General features: G+C 39.0%; 1 protein-coding gene and 1 pseudogene across 1 annotated transcript; one reads left to right on the forward strand and one right to left on the reverse strand.

The window, feature by feature from the left end:
• The first annotated feature begins 10,593 nt into the window (after positions 1-10,593).
• Positions 10,594-11,115, forward strand: LOC119770664 (annotated as a pseudogene).
• Positions 11,116-11,163: 48 nt separating this feature from the next.
• LOC119770663 lies at positions 11,164-12,260 on the reverse strand. Its single transcript, XM_038265980.1, has 2 exons — positions 12,231-12,260; positions 11,164-12,152 (listed from the first exon to the last, which is right to left on the reverse strand). The coding sequence occupies exons 1-2, from the start codon at positions 12,246-12,248 to the stop codon at positions 11,844-11,846; spliced, it is 327 nt and encodes a 108-aa protein (XP_038121908.1). The 5' UTR covers positions 12,249-12,260; the 3' UTR covers positions 11,164-11,843.
• Positions 12,261-13,061: the final 801 nt, after the last annotated feature.

Genomic DNA, 13,061 nt, shown 5'->3' on the forward strand with positions numbered 1-13,061 from the left:
TTCTTTAATCGACAGAAAGGCATACGACTTTAGGCAACTAACCTCATTTTGGCGCCACCTACTTTTGAAACGCAGTCGCGCTGCAAAACCTCAATTAAGCTATTTATTTCTTACCTGAAAATGGTGTAATTTGCTATTAATGTCGATTTTATGATGAAATAAAACAATTTCAAATTTCAAACCAATTTACTGCCCATGTTCGCATAAATGTCCCATATGCAAAAACGGCAACCTGAGAAAAACGCATGGCAAGTTTGTCCCACACATAAGGCTACGTGTTAAGTTTTCACGAAAAAATAGGATTTCCTTCAGATTTCTAGAACAAAGTACTGGATGTTATATGCTTTTCTGAAAGATCTCACGATTTTAAACAAAACTGCATCAAAAACATAAAAACGATGAAAATGCATATGGGACATTTATGCGATCAGGGGCAGTTTACTCGCTGTAGGTTATAATGAAAACATCACCCCAAGATTGAGCGCCCTCTAGTGGGGGGTAATTTTGACGTTTGATTGCCTTAGAGTTATCTAAGCCCGATCTCACGCACACTAGCGCACCATTTGTTTTGCTGGCGGGTACAAAATTTAACCTCAATCTTTTTCGTGTACGTACACGCAATACATGCGCACGTAGATAACTCTATGGCAACTTTGCAAATCAGAACAGTAAATGAAAATTAACGTTTCTGGCTGTATTACTTGGCACGCTGACTGTCTAATGTAATTGAGGTTTTGCAACGCGACTGTGTTTCAAATGTAGGCAGCGCTGCTAATGAGGTTACTTGCAAAAAATCGTATTCCTTTCTGCTGGATTGAAGAACAAAATCGCTTATTTCTCATGATTACCTGCATCAATCTTAATGAAACTGGTTGCAAAAGACGATAAAAGAATTTGCAGCAAAGCTAAAAGACACGTGTCGCCACCTATGAAAAAATAGCGTAAACCTATGATTTTTTGAAAAATCGTGTTTTTTCCTTCAGATTCAACACTTTTACAAAACTTATGCCGGATTCGGATGAGAAAAATTATTTCCAACAGTTACAGGTAAATTTACCAACTTGGGATTGGTGAAACAGCTAACCCTGATTGCTGATTTGCTATAGAGAATTTGCAGCAAAGCTAAAAGACGCGTGTCGCCACCTATGAACAAATAGCGTAAACCTATGATTTTTAGAAAAAAATGTGTTTTTTCCTTCCTAATCAACATTTTTATAAAAATTATGCCGGATTCGGATGAGAAAAATTATTTCCAACAATTTGGTGCATAACTTTCCAATATTTGTTTAATTTTTCTATGAGAAAACTGTAGATTTAGAAAAAGATAGTAATTTGGACTATTTGGCAAGAAAGTCTGTCAAAAATCAATACAAATTGTTGAATATACGTTAACACATCTGTTATCAACTATATAACTGTTTATTTCATTGATATATACGGGGAAACTCATTTTTTCGTGTTCCAAAACATGTTTTTTAAAGAAAAAGGTCACAATTTTTTGCGCGCCCAAAAGTTGATGTTCATTATTTTAAAGCAAAAAAATTTTCTCGTCTTTTGCATCCAGTTTCATGAAGATTGATGCAGGGAATCATGAGAAATAAGCGATTTTGTTCTTTAATCGACAGAAAGGCATACGACTTTAGGCAAGTAACCTCATTTTGGCGCCACCTACATTTGAAACGCAGTCGCGCTGCAAAACCTCAATCCAAAACTGACAGACCAAATCAAAATGACAGGAGAGATTTTACCAGAAATAATGGTGTTCCAGCACAATTTTGCCTACTTTTTACCGAAAACTAGCTGGAACCGGCAGCATGAATTTTTTGACAATCATCAATTCGAGACTAACACAAAGCAAGAGAACGTCTCGTATTCGCGATCAAAAGCTCAAAAATTCCGACAGATGGCGCAAAGCATCGAAGAATGACGATTCAAATTTTCGCTGTTCGGTTACATAGGAATGCAAACTTAAAATTGAATTTACAGCTCATAGAACAACTTTTGAGAAAAAATTCAAGTAGTACGATTGTTAACTCTTTGCCCTCTATAAATTAACGCAATAAAAAAATTAAAAAAAAAATAATTTTGAAAAAATAATATTGTTTAAAATGATAGAGCATCAAAAGTTAACAAAGTATCAGCTCGAATTTTTGCTCAAAAGTTGTTTTCAACGCTGGAATTTAACAAAACAGAATTCGCATACATAACCTCAAAGGGCGGAAATTTCAATCGACATTCTTCGCTCTGTTCTGCTACTCAACACTAGGTGTCGCATGTCGTTTGGCTCTTGAACGGCAATTCGCGATTAAAAGCTCCATAATTCCGACAGATGGCACAAAGCATCGAAGAATGACGATTCAAATTTTCGCTGTTCGGTTACATAGGAATGCAAACTTAAAATTTAATTTACAGCTCCTAGAACAACTTTTGAGGAAAAATTCAAGTAGTACGAGTGTAAACTTTTTGCCCTCTGAAAAATAAACGCAATAAAAAAAAATTGAAAAAAAAATATTTTGAAAAAATAATATTGTTTAAAATGATAGAGCATCAAAAGTTAACAAAGTATCAGCTCGAATTTTTGCTCAAAAGTTGTTTTGAGAGCTGGAATTTAACAAAACAGAATTCGCATACATAACCTCAAAGGGCGGACATTTAAATCGACATTCTTCGCTCTGTTCTGCTACTCAACACCAGGTGTCGCATGTCGTTTGGCTCTTAAACGGCAATGGAGCATTTCCATTCGAGCAGTTTTTGCTTTTTTCTACAATGTATTCCTTATGGGAGAACTGTCATTTCTACCACTCGAATCCGGTGCTCCAAAGAGAATTTGCAGCAAAGCTAAAAGACGCGTGTCGCCACCTATGAACAAATAGCGTAAACCTATGATTTTTAGAAAAAATGTGTTTTTTCCTTCCTAATCAACATTTTTATAAAACTTATGCCGGATTCGGATGAGAAAAATTATTTCCAACAATTTGGTGTATAACTTTCCAATATTTGTTTGATTTTTCTATGAGAAAACTGTAGATTTAGAAAAGATAGTAATTTGGACTATTTGGCAAGAAAGTCTGTAAAAATCAATACAAATTGTTGAATATACGTTAACACATCTGTTATCAACTATATAACTGTTTATTTCTTTGATATATACGGGGAAACTCATTTTCGTGTTCCAAAACATGTTTTTAAAGAAAAAGGTCACAATTTTTGCGCGCCCAAAGTTGATGTTCATTATTTTAAAGCAAAAATTTTTCTCGTCTTTTGCAACCAGTTTCATGAAGATTGATGCAGGGAATCATGAGAAATAAGCGATTTTGTTCTTTAATCGACAGAAAGGCATACGACTTTAGGCAAGTAACCTCATTTTGGCGCCACCTACATTTGAAACGCAGTCGCGCTGCAAAACCTCAATTGAGAGATTCGACAGAAACGTGCACGCATCCTGGTGGCGAGTAGAAGCACTACGCAACGATGTTCGGAATGACAGCGTGCTTGAAAATATTATTTTTTTTGCAGTTTTTGATTTTTATTTCCTTCAAATATTTTTTAACGTCGATGAAAGTTATTGTAAAGTGTGGCAATTGAGGTTTTGCAGCGCGACTGCGTTTCAAATGTAGGTGGCGCCAAAATGAGGTTACTTGCCTAAAATCGTATGCCTTTCTGCCGATTAAAGAACAAAATCGCTTATTTCTCATGATTCCCTGCATCAATCTTCATGAAACTGGTTGCAAAAGACGAGAAAATTTTTTTGCTTTTAGGTAATGAACATCAACTTTTGGCGCGCAAAAATGTGTGACCTTTTTCTTTAAAAACATGTTTTGGATCACGAAAAATGAGTTTCCTGTATATATCAAGGAAATAACCAGTTATATAGTTGATAACAGACGTGTTAACGTATATTCAACAATTTGTATTGATTTTTGACAGACTTTCTTGCCAAATAGTCCAAATTACTATCTTTTCTAAATTTACAGTTTTCTCATAGAAAAATCAAACAAATATTGGAAAGTTATACACCAAATTGTTGGAAATAATTTTTCTCATTCGAATCCGGCATAAGTTTTATAAAAATGTTGATTAGGAAGGAAAAAACACATTTTTTCTAAAAATCATAGGTTTACGCTATTTGTTCATAGGTGGCGACACGCGTCTTTTAGCTTTGCTGCAAATTCTCTATCGCATAAACGAATCGAATGATGTTTAAATCATAGGGGCTGAGTTAATTTTTCATGTTTTTTCCTCAAATTTACCAAAAAGATCTTTTGAAAAATTTATTTAAATATGATTTATTTGATTGATAATGCTCTTATGTGTGTATTATTGATAGAACAAACTATTAGTGTCATATTACAGCATAATTACAATAATTTTCTCAAAAAATTGCCAGTTATTCGAATTTTTCCAAAAAATTCCAAAAAATCACCAAAATGCATTTTTAAGGTCAATATTTTGGTCAAAAGGGAAGAAAAGTAAAGTTTAAACACTTTTACATAACATTTCATCATTACTTTTAACTTTTGCAACATTTAACTCAAGTTATCCAAAATATCGATCATCTTTTTAGAAAAATCGTTTAAAGAAAATACCAGTCACAATTAATCACTACAAATCACCACGCATTATGATCGTTAGCGAAATTGCCACACTTTGCAATACCCCACTTTTCTGAAAATGCTCGATTTTTCATCATAAACGCGATTTTTCTAATCTAATCTAATCTAATCAGACCCTAGCGCAGCCAATCTTTCGAAGGGATCCTGGAGAGTGCCTTAGGTTAGATGACGCCTAGCACTCTTCTTGTCATTTATTAACATTTGTAGTGCGCCATTGCTTTTTTAAAGTGCATTGAAACATCACAAGCGTTAAAGCGGCCAGGCCTACTGCGTAAAGCCGTATCGCAGAGATGACTCGTAATTGGGTGGAGTTTGAGCACTGAGTGTTCGAACAACAACACAATTCTGAATCGACAGGGGAGGAAGAAGCGTGGGGACACACCACCATACGCTCCGAGATTTGTTTGTATTCGTTGGGAGCACCGTGCTAAGAAGGTTTGGTACTCCGGGACCCTCTGGGATGCACACTAAGAAAAAATCGTGTAATTTTCCGTCAAATTAGATGCACATAACTGGAGCATCAAATAAGATGTAAAATTACGTCAAATTTAAAATTACACGATTTGAACCACCAATCGAGGTCGTGTAAAATTACACTTAACGTGTTTTTGGTGGGTCTCGTGGCGCAGGGGTAGCGGCTTCGGCTGCCGATCCCGATGATGCTATGAGACGCGGGTTCGATTCCCGCCTTATCCACTGAGCTTCTATCGGATGGTGAAGTAAAACGTCGGTCCCGGTTTCTCCTGTCTCGTCAGAGGCGCTGGAGCAGAAATCCCACGTTAGAGGAAGGCCATGCCCCGGGGGGCGTAGTGCCAATAGTTTCGTTTCGTTTCGTGTTTTTGGTGGGCGATAGTCTTATTGGAATTATTCGATTCTGATAAGACAAACAAACACATGTAAAGCACGACCGTAACTGATGTTTATTTTGACATTATTTTTATTAAATCACATCAATCTGTTTTTTGTTTAAAATCACTTTGCGATATTATTGCGTTCATTCACTAGATGTTGTTGGTCGCTCTGTTGAAAGAAATCCGCGGTTCAAGGGAATCTGCTTCAAGCTTATCAACTTCGCCACACCGTTACTTTCACAATTTAAACTTCCACTTTTCCGGGATGCTGATTCTTGCGACCGAAACATTGGCCCGCTTTAAAAACTGCAAATCCACGGTGCCCAGAACTGGGTTCCTGGTCAACCATCTTTCTGGAACAGGTCCGTAAGAAAGTAAACAATGCATCATCTGTAATGAGAAGCAGAGTGAATTTAAGTTTAATCGATCTGATTCTTACAGAAATATAGTATATTTACCATTGCTAACTGCTTACAAATGTTTTCGTTGGTCATTTAACGCAAGTTCCGTCGAAATATCGTCAATAATTTAGAGGTAAATCCCCAGTCACAGCAACTTCTATGATTTTCAATATGGCTGTCACTTTTTTGCACAACACATTCAACAAGCATGGGACGAAAAAAAGAGCGTGATATTCTGTTTAATCTGATGTAATATTACATCTTAAAACACGCTCCAGTTATGTGCATTAAATTTAATGTAATATTGGGTTAAAATTTACGCATTATTAGATTTGGCAAAATGTAATGATTTATGAAGCCAAGACAATGCAAATTTGGCCTTATTACGGCAAAATAAACATAATTTTACATCAAATTCTCAATTACATTAACAAATATTACATCACATTAGCGATTCCGGTAAATGTAATATTCCAAATTTTTTAGTGTGTGGGACATTGTATTTCCACGAATGCCCTGGACACTATTTGCCGTGGTTATAGCGCCACAACTCGCTCTCTGTAACAGTATTCCTAATTCCAGTCCACGCTCACCAAGTCGTCATGGCCTAGTGGTTAGCATTTTTGCTTACCAATCCAAAGGACGGAGGATCGAACCCCGCCTCGAGCGACTTTGATTTTTCGTTCATATTCATCATTTCAAATTTATGTGTTCTGAACTTTCCTCGTTGGGAGCAGATGGGAATCGAACCCACACAGAAAAAAAAAATTCGGTAAATTTACATCATTTATGATGTACCAAAAGTGCACGTCATTAATGATGCGAATTTACAATACATTCATTGTAAATATACATTTCATCCGATGTAAATGTGCCTTGAGAAAATTTATCGAAATCGTGTAAATTTCCGATGAAAATAACGTAAATTTACCCAAAGCAAAAAATTTTTTTGGCTCCACTGAATCCAAAATCCGATGTAAATTTCAAACGCTTTTGTGGATTATTGTTTAGAAAACAATACATTTGGTCTTATTAATAACAAAGCGTATAAATGTTGTATCGGAATTCAGATTCGGTGGAGCTTGGTTTTGTTTTTGTATTATCGGAGGTTTTAAGCGTTAGAATTTTAATTTTCATCTAAGTGTGTGTTCTTAATATCTTATCAACAAATTTATCACAATGCAATCCGCAAACCACGATCAAAATAAGATATTCAATTTAGTTTTTTAGAAATAAACGGTTTTGATATTATTTCGTTGGTTTCTAAACCACTAAACGTGAATATAAGCTTAACACAGAGATTTGATTAGGAAAAATTAAAACAAAAGCATTTTAGATACTCACACGTAAAAACAGGCGTACAGAAACGTCATCACATGACTGGAGACGTACTTCATCACTCCTTCAATATTTACGGCAACCCTTCGTCCCTCTAAGTGGTCCGGCTTGACCGGAACCGGTGGTGGTCCCGCACCGTTGAAGCTGCTCGAAGCTGACGATGACGACAGCGCTAAAGATGTTGGAGGTTGAAGAAGACGCTTCTGCTGCTGCTGCTGAATGACCTCCTCGGTCGACGCGTACACGGCCTAGTCGTTGGCGTCCGCCCGCTTGTCGTCCCCGCAGTAGACGGTCGAGTCGCGGAAGTCCTTGCACTCCAGAAATCTTCGTTCGTATCAGCGCCCCCTGGCAAACGGAACCGCTCGATGAGGTCAGCGGGAAAATCGATTCGCGTTGCTCCGGTTCGGCCGACTTAAACGAGCCCCGGTTGAAGATGCTCGCCGGCTGGGGGAACAGCGTCCGCGGGTCGGCGTCGTACAGGTTGGCGATTTGCTAGCTCGAATCGTGGCAAACCTGTCAATAGATCGGGGGGCTGCTGGTGATGTGGATGGTCGATTCCTCCGGCCAGGAGATCTTGTGCTGGTGCAGGGCAGCCTCGATTCGCATTAGTGTCCAGGTGATCCTGACCTTAAAACCTCTTTAACAAACGCAACAACACAGCTTTTTGCTGACCGTGGTGAACAGGGAGTGGTTACGGTTTCAGAGTTAGGTTTACCGTTTCACCTGGAAATGAAAACAACATAAATAAAAATGTAATATTCACGAAGTTTCAACTTCTCATACCGGCTACGTACCTGATAACATTGATTAAGTTTGATTTCTAGTAAAAAAAAACTGTCTTAGACACACTAAGCTACTTATTTACTGCAAGTTAAGATTTTTTTTCCTGGCTGTAAAATTTGACGTTTGTTTTGAATATCATTTTTGACATTTATAAATCAATGACCTGTTAAAATAGTCAAAATAGTAGACTGGCTTTCTGGATTCTGTCGGAGTTGGTGTTTTTTCGCATCTACTCAATTTTGGGTAAATACACAGCTTATTGCTAATTGCGAGATTTAATCTCGTTTTTCCTTTGCTTCAACTGACAGGACGTTAAACCCGCCGAACTACCGCGGTGTAAAAATCAGCAAGATGAACTGAATTTCAGCGTTGATTAGGATTCTGTTATTTTTGGTACAGATAAGTAGGCTATTTCGTCATTCAAGAATGACAGGAAAAGTAAGTAGTTGCAGGAAGGAATTGCAAAAAATGCATTTTACTCGCGGCCAGTTGATTTACAATCATTAGTTTTCAAAATATCGAGGCATAGTCGGAAATTTTTTTTACACGAAAAAAACTTTTTACTAAATATGATTATAAACGTAAGAGAATGGATTTTTACTGGTTTTCAGTTGATCAAACATTAATTTTTATAAAAATTTTGAAGTTTTTTTAGAATTTTTTTTGCCCCCTGATTATTCAGGCCAATTTTGAAGGGGGCGACATAAGAAGAAAATTAAATGAGTACAGCTGCTGACAAAAATACTTAAAAAAAAATACCGTCAACTGCAGTCTGAACAGAGACAGCAGTTTTTGAGGCACTTAAAGCATAAAATAATTTTGTTTTGTGTCTGTTCTATCCGAAACTAGTCATATCCAAATATTGTGCAGTAACAACGCTAAAACAGCTGTCCCAATTCGACCCAGATGACGATAATAAATCTTCCAGAATAAAATATAAAACATGACTAAAAATCATTTCTGATCACTTTTTTTTATTATAAAGCAACAAAAAGTGACAAGACAACATTCATTCGATGAGCTATGGTCTCCTAGAAGCGAGCTGTCAAGTAGGAACTTTTCTGTCAAGAAGGGCCACGTAGTTATTTTTTTTAAATTGGTTTAACATTAATTTTAAATCCTTTGCGGTCGTACAAAGGGGCATTATACTTAAAAAAAATAAGTTTTATCGCTGTGAACAATAGTATCTCAAATTTAAGCATTATTTTTTGGACCAAGTGAAAGTACCTAACTCTCATCAATGCTACGATAGTTTGACCAAAAATACTTCCCAAAAAAGAGGGTTAAACAAACAATTACTGCTTAATTTAGAAATTTGCATTAGCATTGTACAACTCTGCAACACTCTGCTTGATGATGTGCAACTTTTCAAAAGTTTCCTAAAAAAATAATACTCATTATAGAATATCATCGTTGACTAACCAAATTGGGTTACTTAGCTTGTCGGAGTTGCGTGGATTAACTTTTCAGCATTTAAAGATTACCGTGCATTGTACTCCGACAGTTTTAACGTTCTGTTTCTGTGTTCTGTCAAGCTGACAAGAAACTGTGACAAGCTGACAAGAAACTGAGAGTGATTCCTGTAAATTTGAAAATAAATATGAAAATTCTAAATCGTGAGTATTTATCACCAAATTCGGCCACTAGTGCCAGGATGACCATAATACCGCGAAATATTCCTACCGGTAGGAATGAGACCAGAATCTGATACGGATGTGAACCAAGACAAAATTACCCGCAGCCACTCCATCCGTCACGATCGTGCAAAAATATCAGCCACCCGGTCCGGATGTTTCGATGGCTAAAGCTGAGGGAGCTTTCGACCAAGCGATCTACCGGACGATGAAGTGAAGCCACCGTAAGGCGCCGTTGTTTCGGACAAACTTGCCCGTACCGTTCGTGCCTCCACCGACGAAGAAACCCGGAAAAGGATGCTGACGGAGTTCGCGGCCACCGCAGCAAGAAGCAGCTGGTAGTCAAGGAAATCGATACGGCACCTGCTCTCAGGGGACAGTGTCAGCAGCTGCTGAAACTAAAATTATTTTGTAAGTATTAATCAGAACTAAAATTTACTTTCTCGTTCATCCCGCTGCGATTCAGCCGGAAGAATGTTTTGATTTTTATGAGCTCGGACCGGCACGATGAAAACAACTCTTGCATTTGCATTGCTACCGTTGTTGACAACCTCCGGAAGGCCATTCAAGTTTTGTTTACAGCAAAACATGTAAATGAATGTGCAACTTCTGCTTTTTCTAGCCAAACTGGTCATTTCTCTTCAAAACACTCCAGCACCGTTCCCCACGAACCGTAAATAATAATGAACTGTCAATAACAACAGCTAAGGTCGAGGGGTGGTTCACTTCTGCCTTGGTCGAGCGTTGACATTCCTTTTTAAAAAAAATTCGGCGTTCGCTCCTCTTTATTTCACCTTATCCAACCCTATCTGACCTTTTTTGCTTTAACGCGCCTTAGCTCGCCTTTTCTGTTGCCTTTTCTTGCGTTCGCACCTCAGACTGCTCGATTTTTTTGACAACGAGAACTGTCAAGAGCAAATGACAGATCTCGTTGTCAAATCAGTCGAGCAGTTTGTTTTGATCTTTCATTTTTTCACGTTCACATTTGTTGGCCAAAGGAACCTGTGCCGCGGAGTAAATGGTATTACGCGGCTACCGGTGGCCAAGCCGGAGGAGCATCTGATAATAAGCTAGTCAGTGGCAGGGGAGAAATCATGGTCAATTCTAGGTGATCACGCTTGATTTTTACTGTCGGCAACTGGGCGGAAGAAGATGACCGTCCATGAAAATCGTGCAAAATGGTCGCCACTAGAAAGGACATCGAAAAGGCCGCGACCCTTCACCAGAACCGCGTCACGCTGACCTTGCGCAATGTCCGCAGCCTGGAGAAGGTGTGCGCTGACCTGCGGTGATGGTTCCAAAAAGATCGCTACCAGATGCGCCTGCACAAGCGTATCATCGATCTGCACTCGCCGTCCGAGATCGTCAAGCAGATAACCTCGATCAACATCAAGCCAAGTGTAGAGGTCAAGGTCACCATCGCCGATCCTTAAGCTGGATAGTTCCACCACAATCCGGAATGTGAAGCAGATTTCCGGCGATGGCCGGCGGTAGAGAGCGTAAAGGTCCAACGCGGATATTTGAGGCCTTTGCTGCTCCGGCTGGGCGTTTGCAAACACCAACACGCAAATAAACTTTTTGTATTAAAAACTTTCACAAAACAAAACACAAAATGAATTCCTTCAGTGAAACCCACAAAGTACAAATCGCTCAAAAGGCCGGTCACATCTTCAGATTAGATTACTTCATCGGCATTGCTATTCAACTTCCCCATGTGAGTCCACCACGTGCATAGAAAGAAAAGTGTTGCATGTCGATGATTTTATATTGCATGACTTTATTTTCTAATTTTTCTGAATAAAAACGTGCAGAAAAGTGTAAGAGGTTTTTCCATACAATTATTAGTATTATTAGTATCGTTTTTTTTGTAAACCCTATTAAATCCTATTAAAATATCGCCGTGTCGAGTTCGTTGATGTACTTTTTGAAACTGATGTCATATGCGGATCTGAGTTGAGTTGAGTCGTTCAGTGCAGATCAGGTTCCCGTACTCTGCGCCTTGTAGTTAATGAACCTTTTCGAATATTTACTCAGCTCCAACCTTTTTTTCGTTCAGCTGCTTTCTTGGCTCAAACTGCCAGACAATACTGGCACACGTTATGCACGTTCTTCAACGGCTCCGCTTCAACCTGGACTAAAATATGTATCCTGGTGGCAATCTGTGATGCTCTCCTAGTCTGGCGGTCATCAAATCATCGAAGGTCGACGACCGCAATCCAAATTCTACGCAGGTACCTGCATCTCAGCACCCTGAAGGTTCTTGTGCTTTCGTGCAAGCTGAAGGTGCCGCGGTGGTAACAGGCCACGCAACCAGAATTCTACCGGAAGTCCGCCGTAGAGAGAGGACGGCCCTCCTGAACACGGTCGAGTTGCGGAAACGCGGGCTGCTGCTGGGACGCGCACAAAAAACTGCCAGGAGGACGACTCTTCGGAACGCGGGCCACTGCTGGGAGGATGACCTTCCGGAACGCAGACGAGTTGCCGAAACACGGGCTGGCTAGAAAGCACAAAAACCACTGCCGGGAGAACGAGCTGGAAACGGTTGAAAAAAAAACAGATACCAAAATAAACATCGTTTGGCGGAGGAGCACCGGGGGCGCTTGAACCTACGGCATATCCGGTCGACATGATTGGAAGAATGTGGGCTAAGGTTTCAATTGAAATTTGTGTTTGTTTCACTTTTACATGGGGCAAAATTTACGATGAATTATAATTTACATGCTTTTCATAATTCAAATTTTGGCAAAAGGCAACAAATTCAAAATCGTTTACATGAGAAACACGCTTTACGTTTAATTTCAGTTTACATGAACCCTCTTTAGGTGTGATTTAACACTTTACGATGAATGTCAATTTTAAATTAAGGTTATTTAAATGGGAAACATCAATTCAGTGTCGTGTAATTTTACACTTTTTTTTCTGTGCAGAACCATTCGCTTACAAAGCGAACACCGTAACCAGTCAGCCACGGCCGCTCCGTTTTTCATCATAAACGCGATTTTTTCCTAAAAACTGCTCAAACTGTATGGGGGCTGTCATTCCGAACACCGCTGGAACAACAGCGAACCTAGCGGAAAAAACGTCGTCGAATTCTTCAATCGTGTTTGATCCTGTTTAAGCCGCTCAGTTCGCAGAGTTTTGTGACGATTCTGCGTTTAAAAGTCGAAAGTGCAAGTGCAAGTGCAAAAGGTGGAGATGGTGTGTGAGTGAATGGATTGAAAGCCAGGAAGCGAGGGGAATGACACTCCGCGATTTGATAAAAATCGCATCATATCGCGTCGAATTCTACTATATTCGCTCATCGCACCTTCATCGTGGTTGTTTTTCGCTCATCGTGGCACATCGTGCCAGATCGCGCTCATCGTGCTCCACGGTGCTCAAAATACCGTTATTATGAAAAAAAATATGCACTCCGAGATTTTGGGGTCTATCGATTCCTTA

The sequence above is a fragment of the Culex quinquefasciatus genome, chromosome 3 (genome assembly GCF_015732765.1).
Source record: "Culex quinquefasciatus strain JHB chromosome 3, VPISU_Cqui_1.0_pri_paternal, whole genome shotgun sequence".
Lineage (NCBI taxonomy): Eukaryota > Metazoa > Arthropoda > Insecta > Diptera > Culicidae > Culex > Culex quinquefasciatus.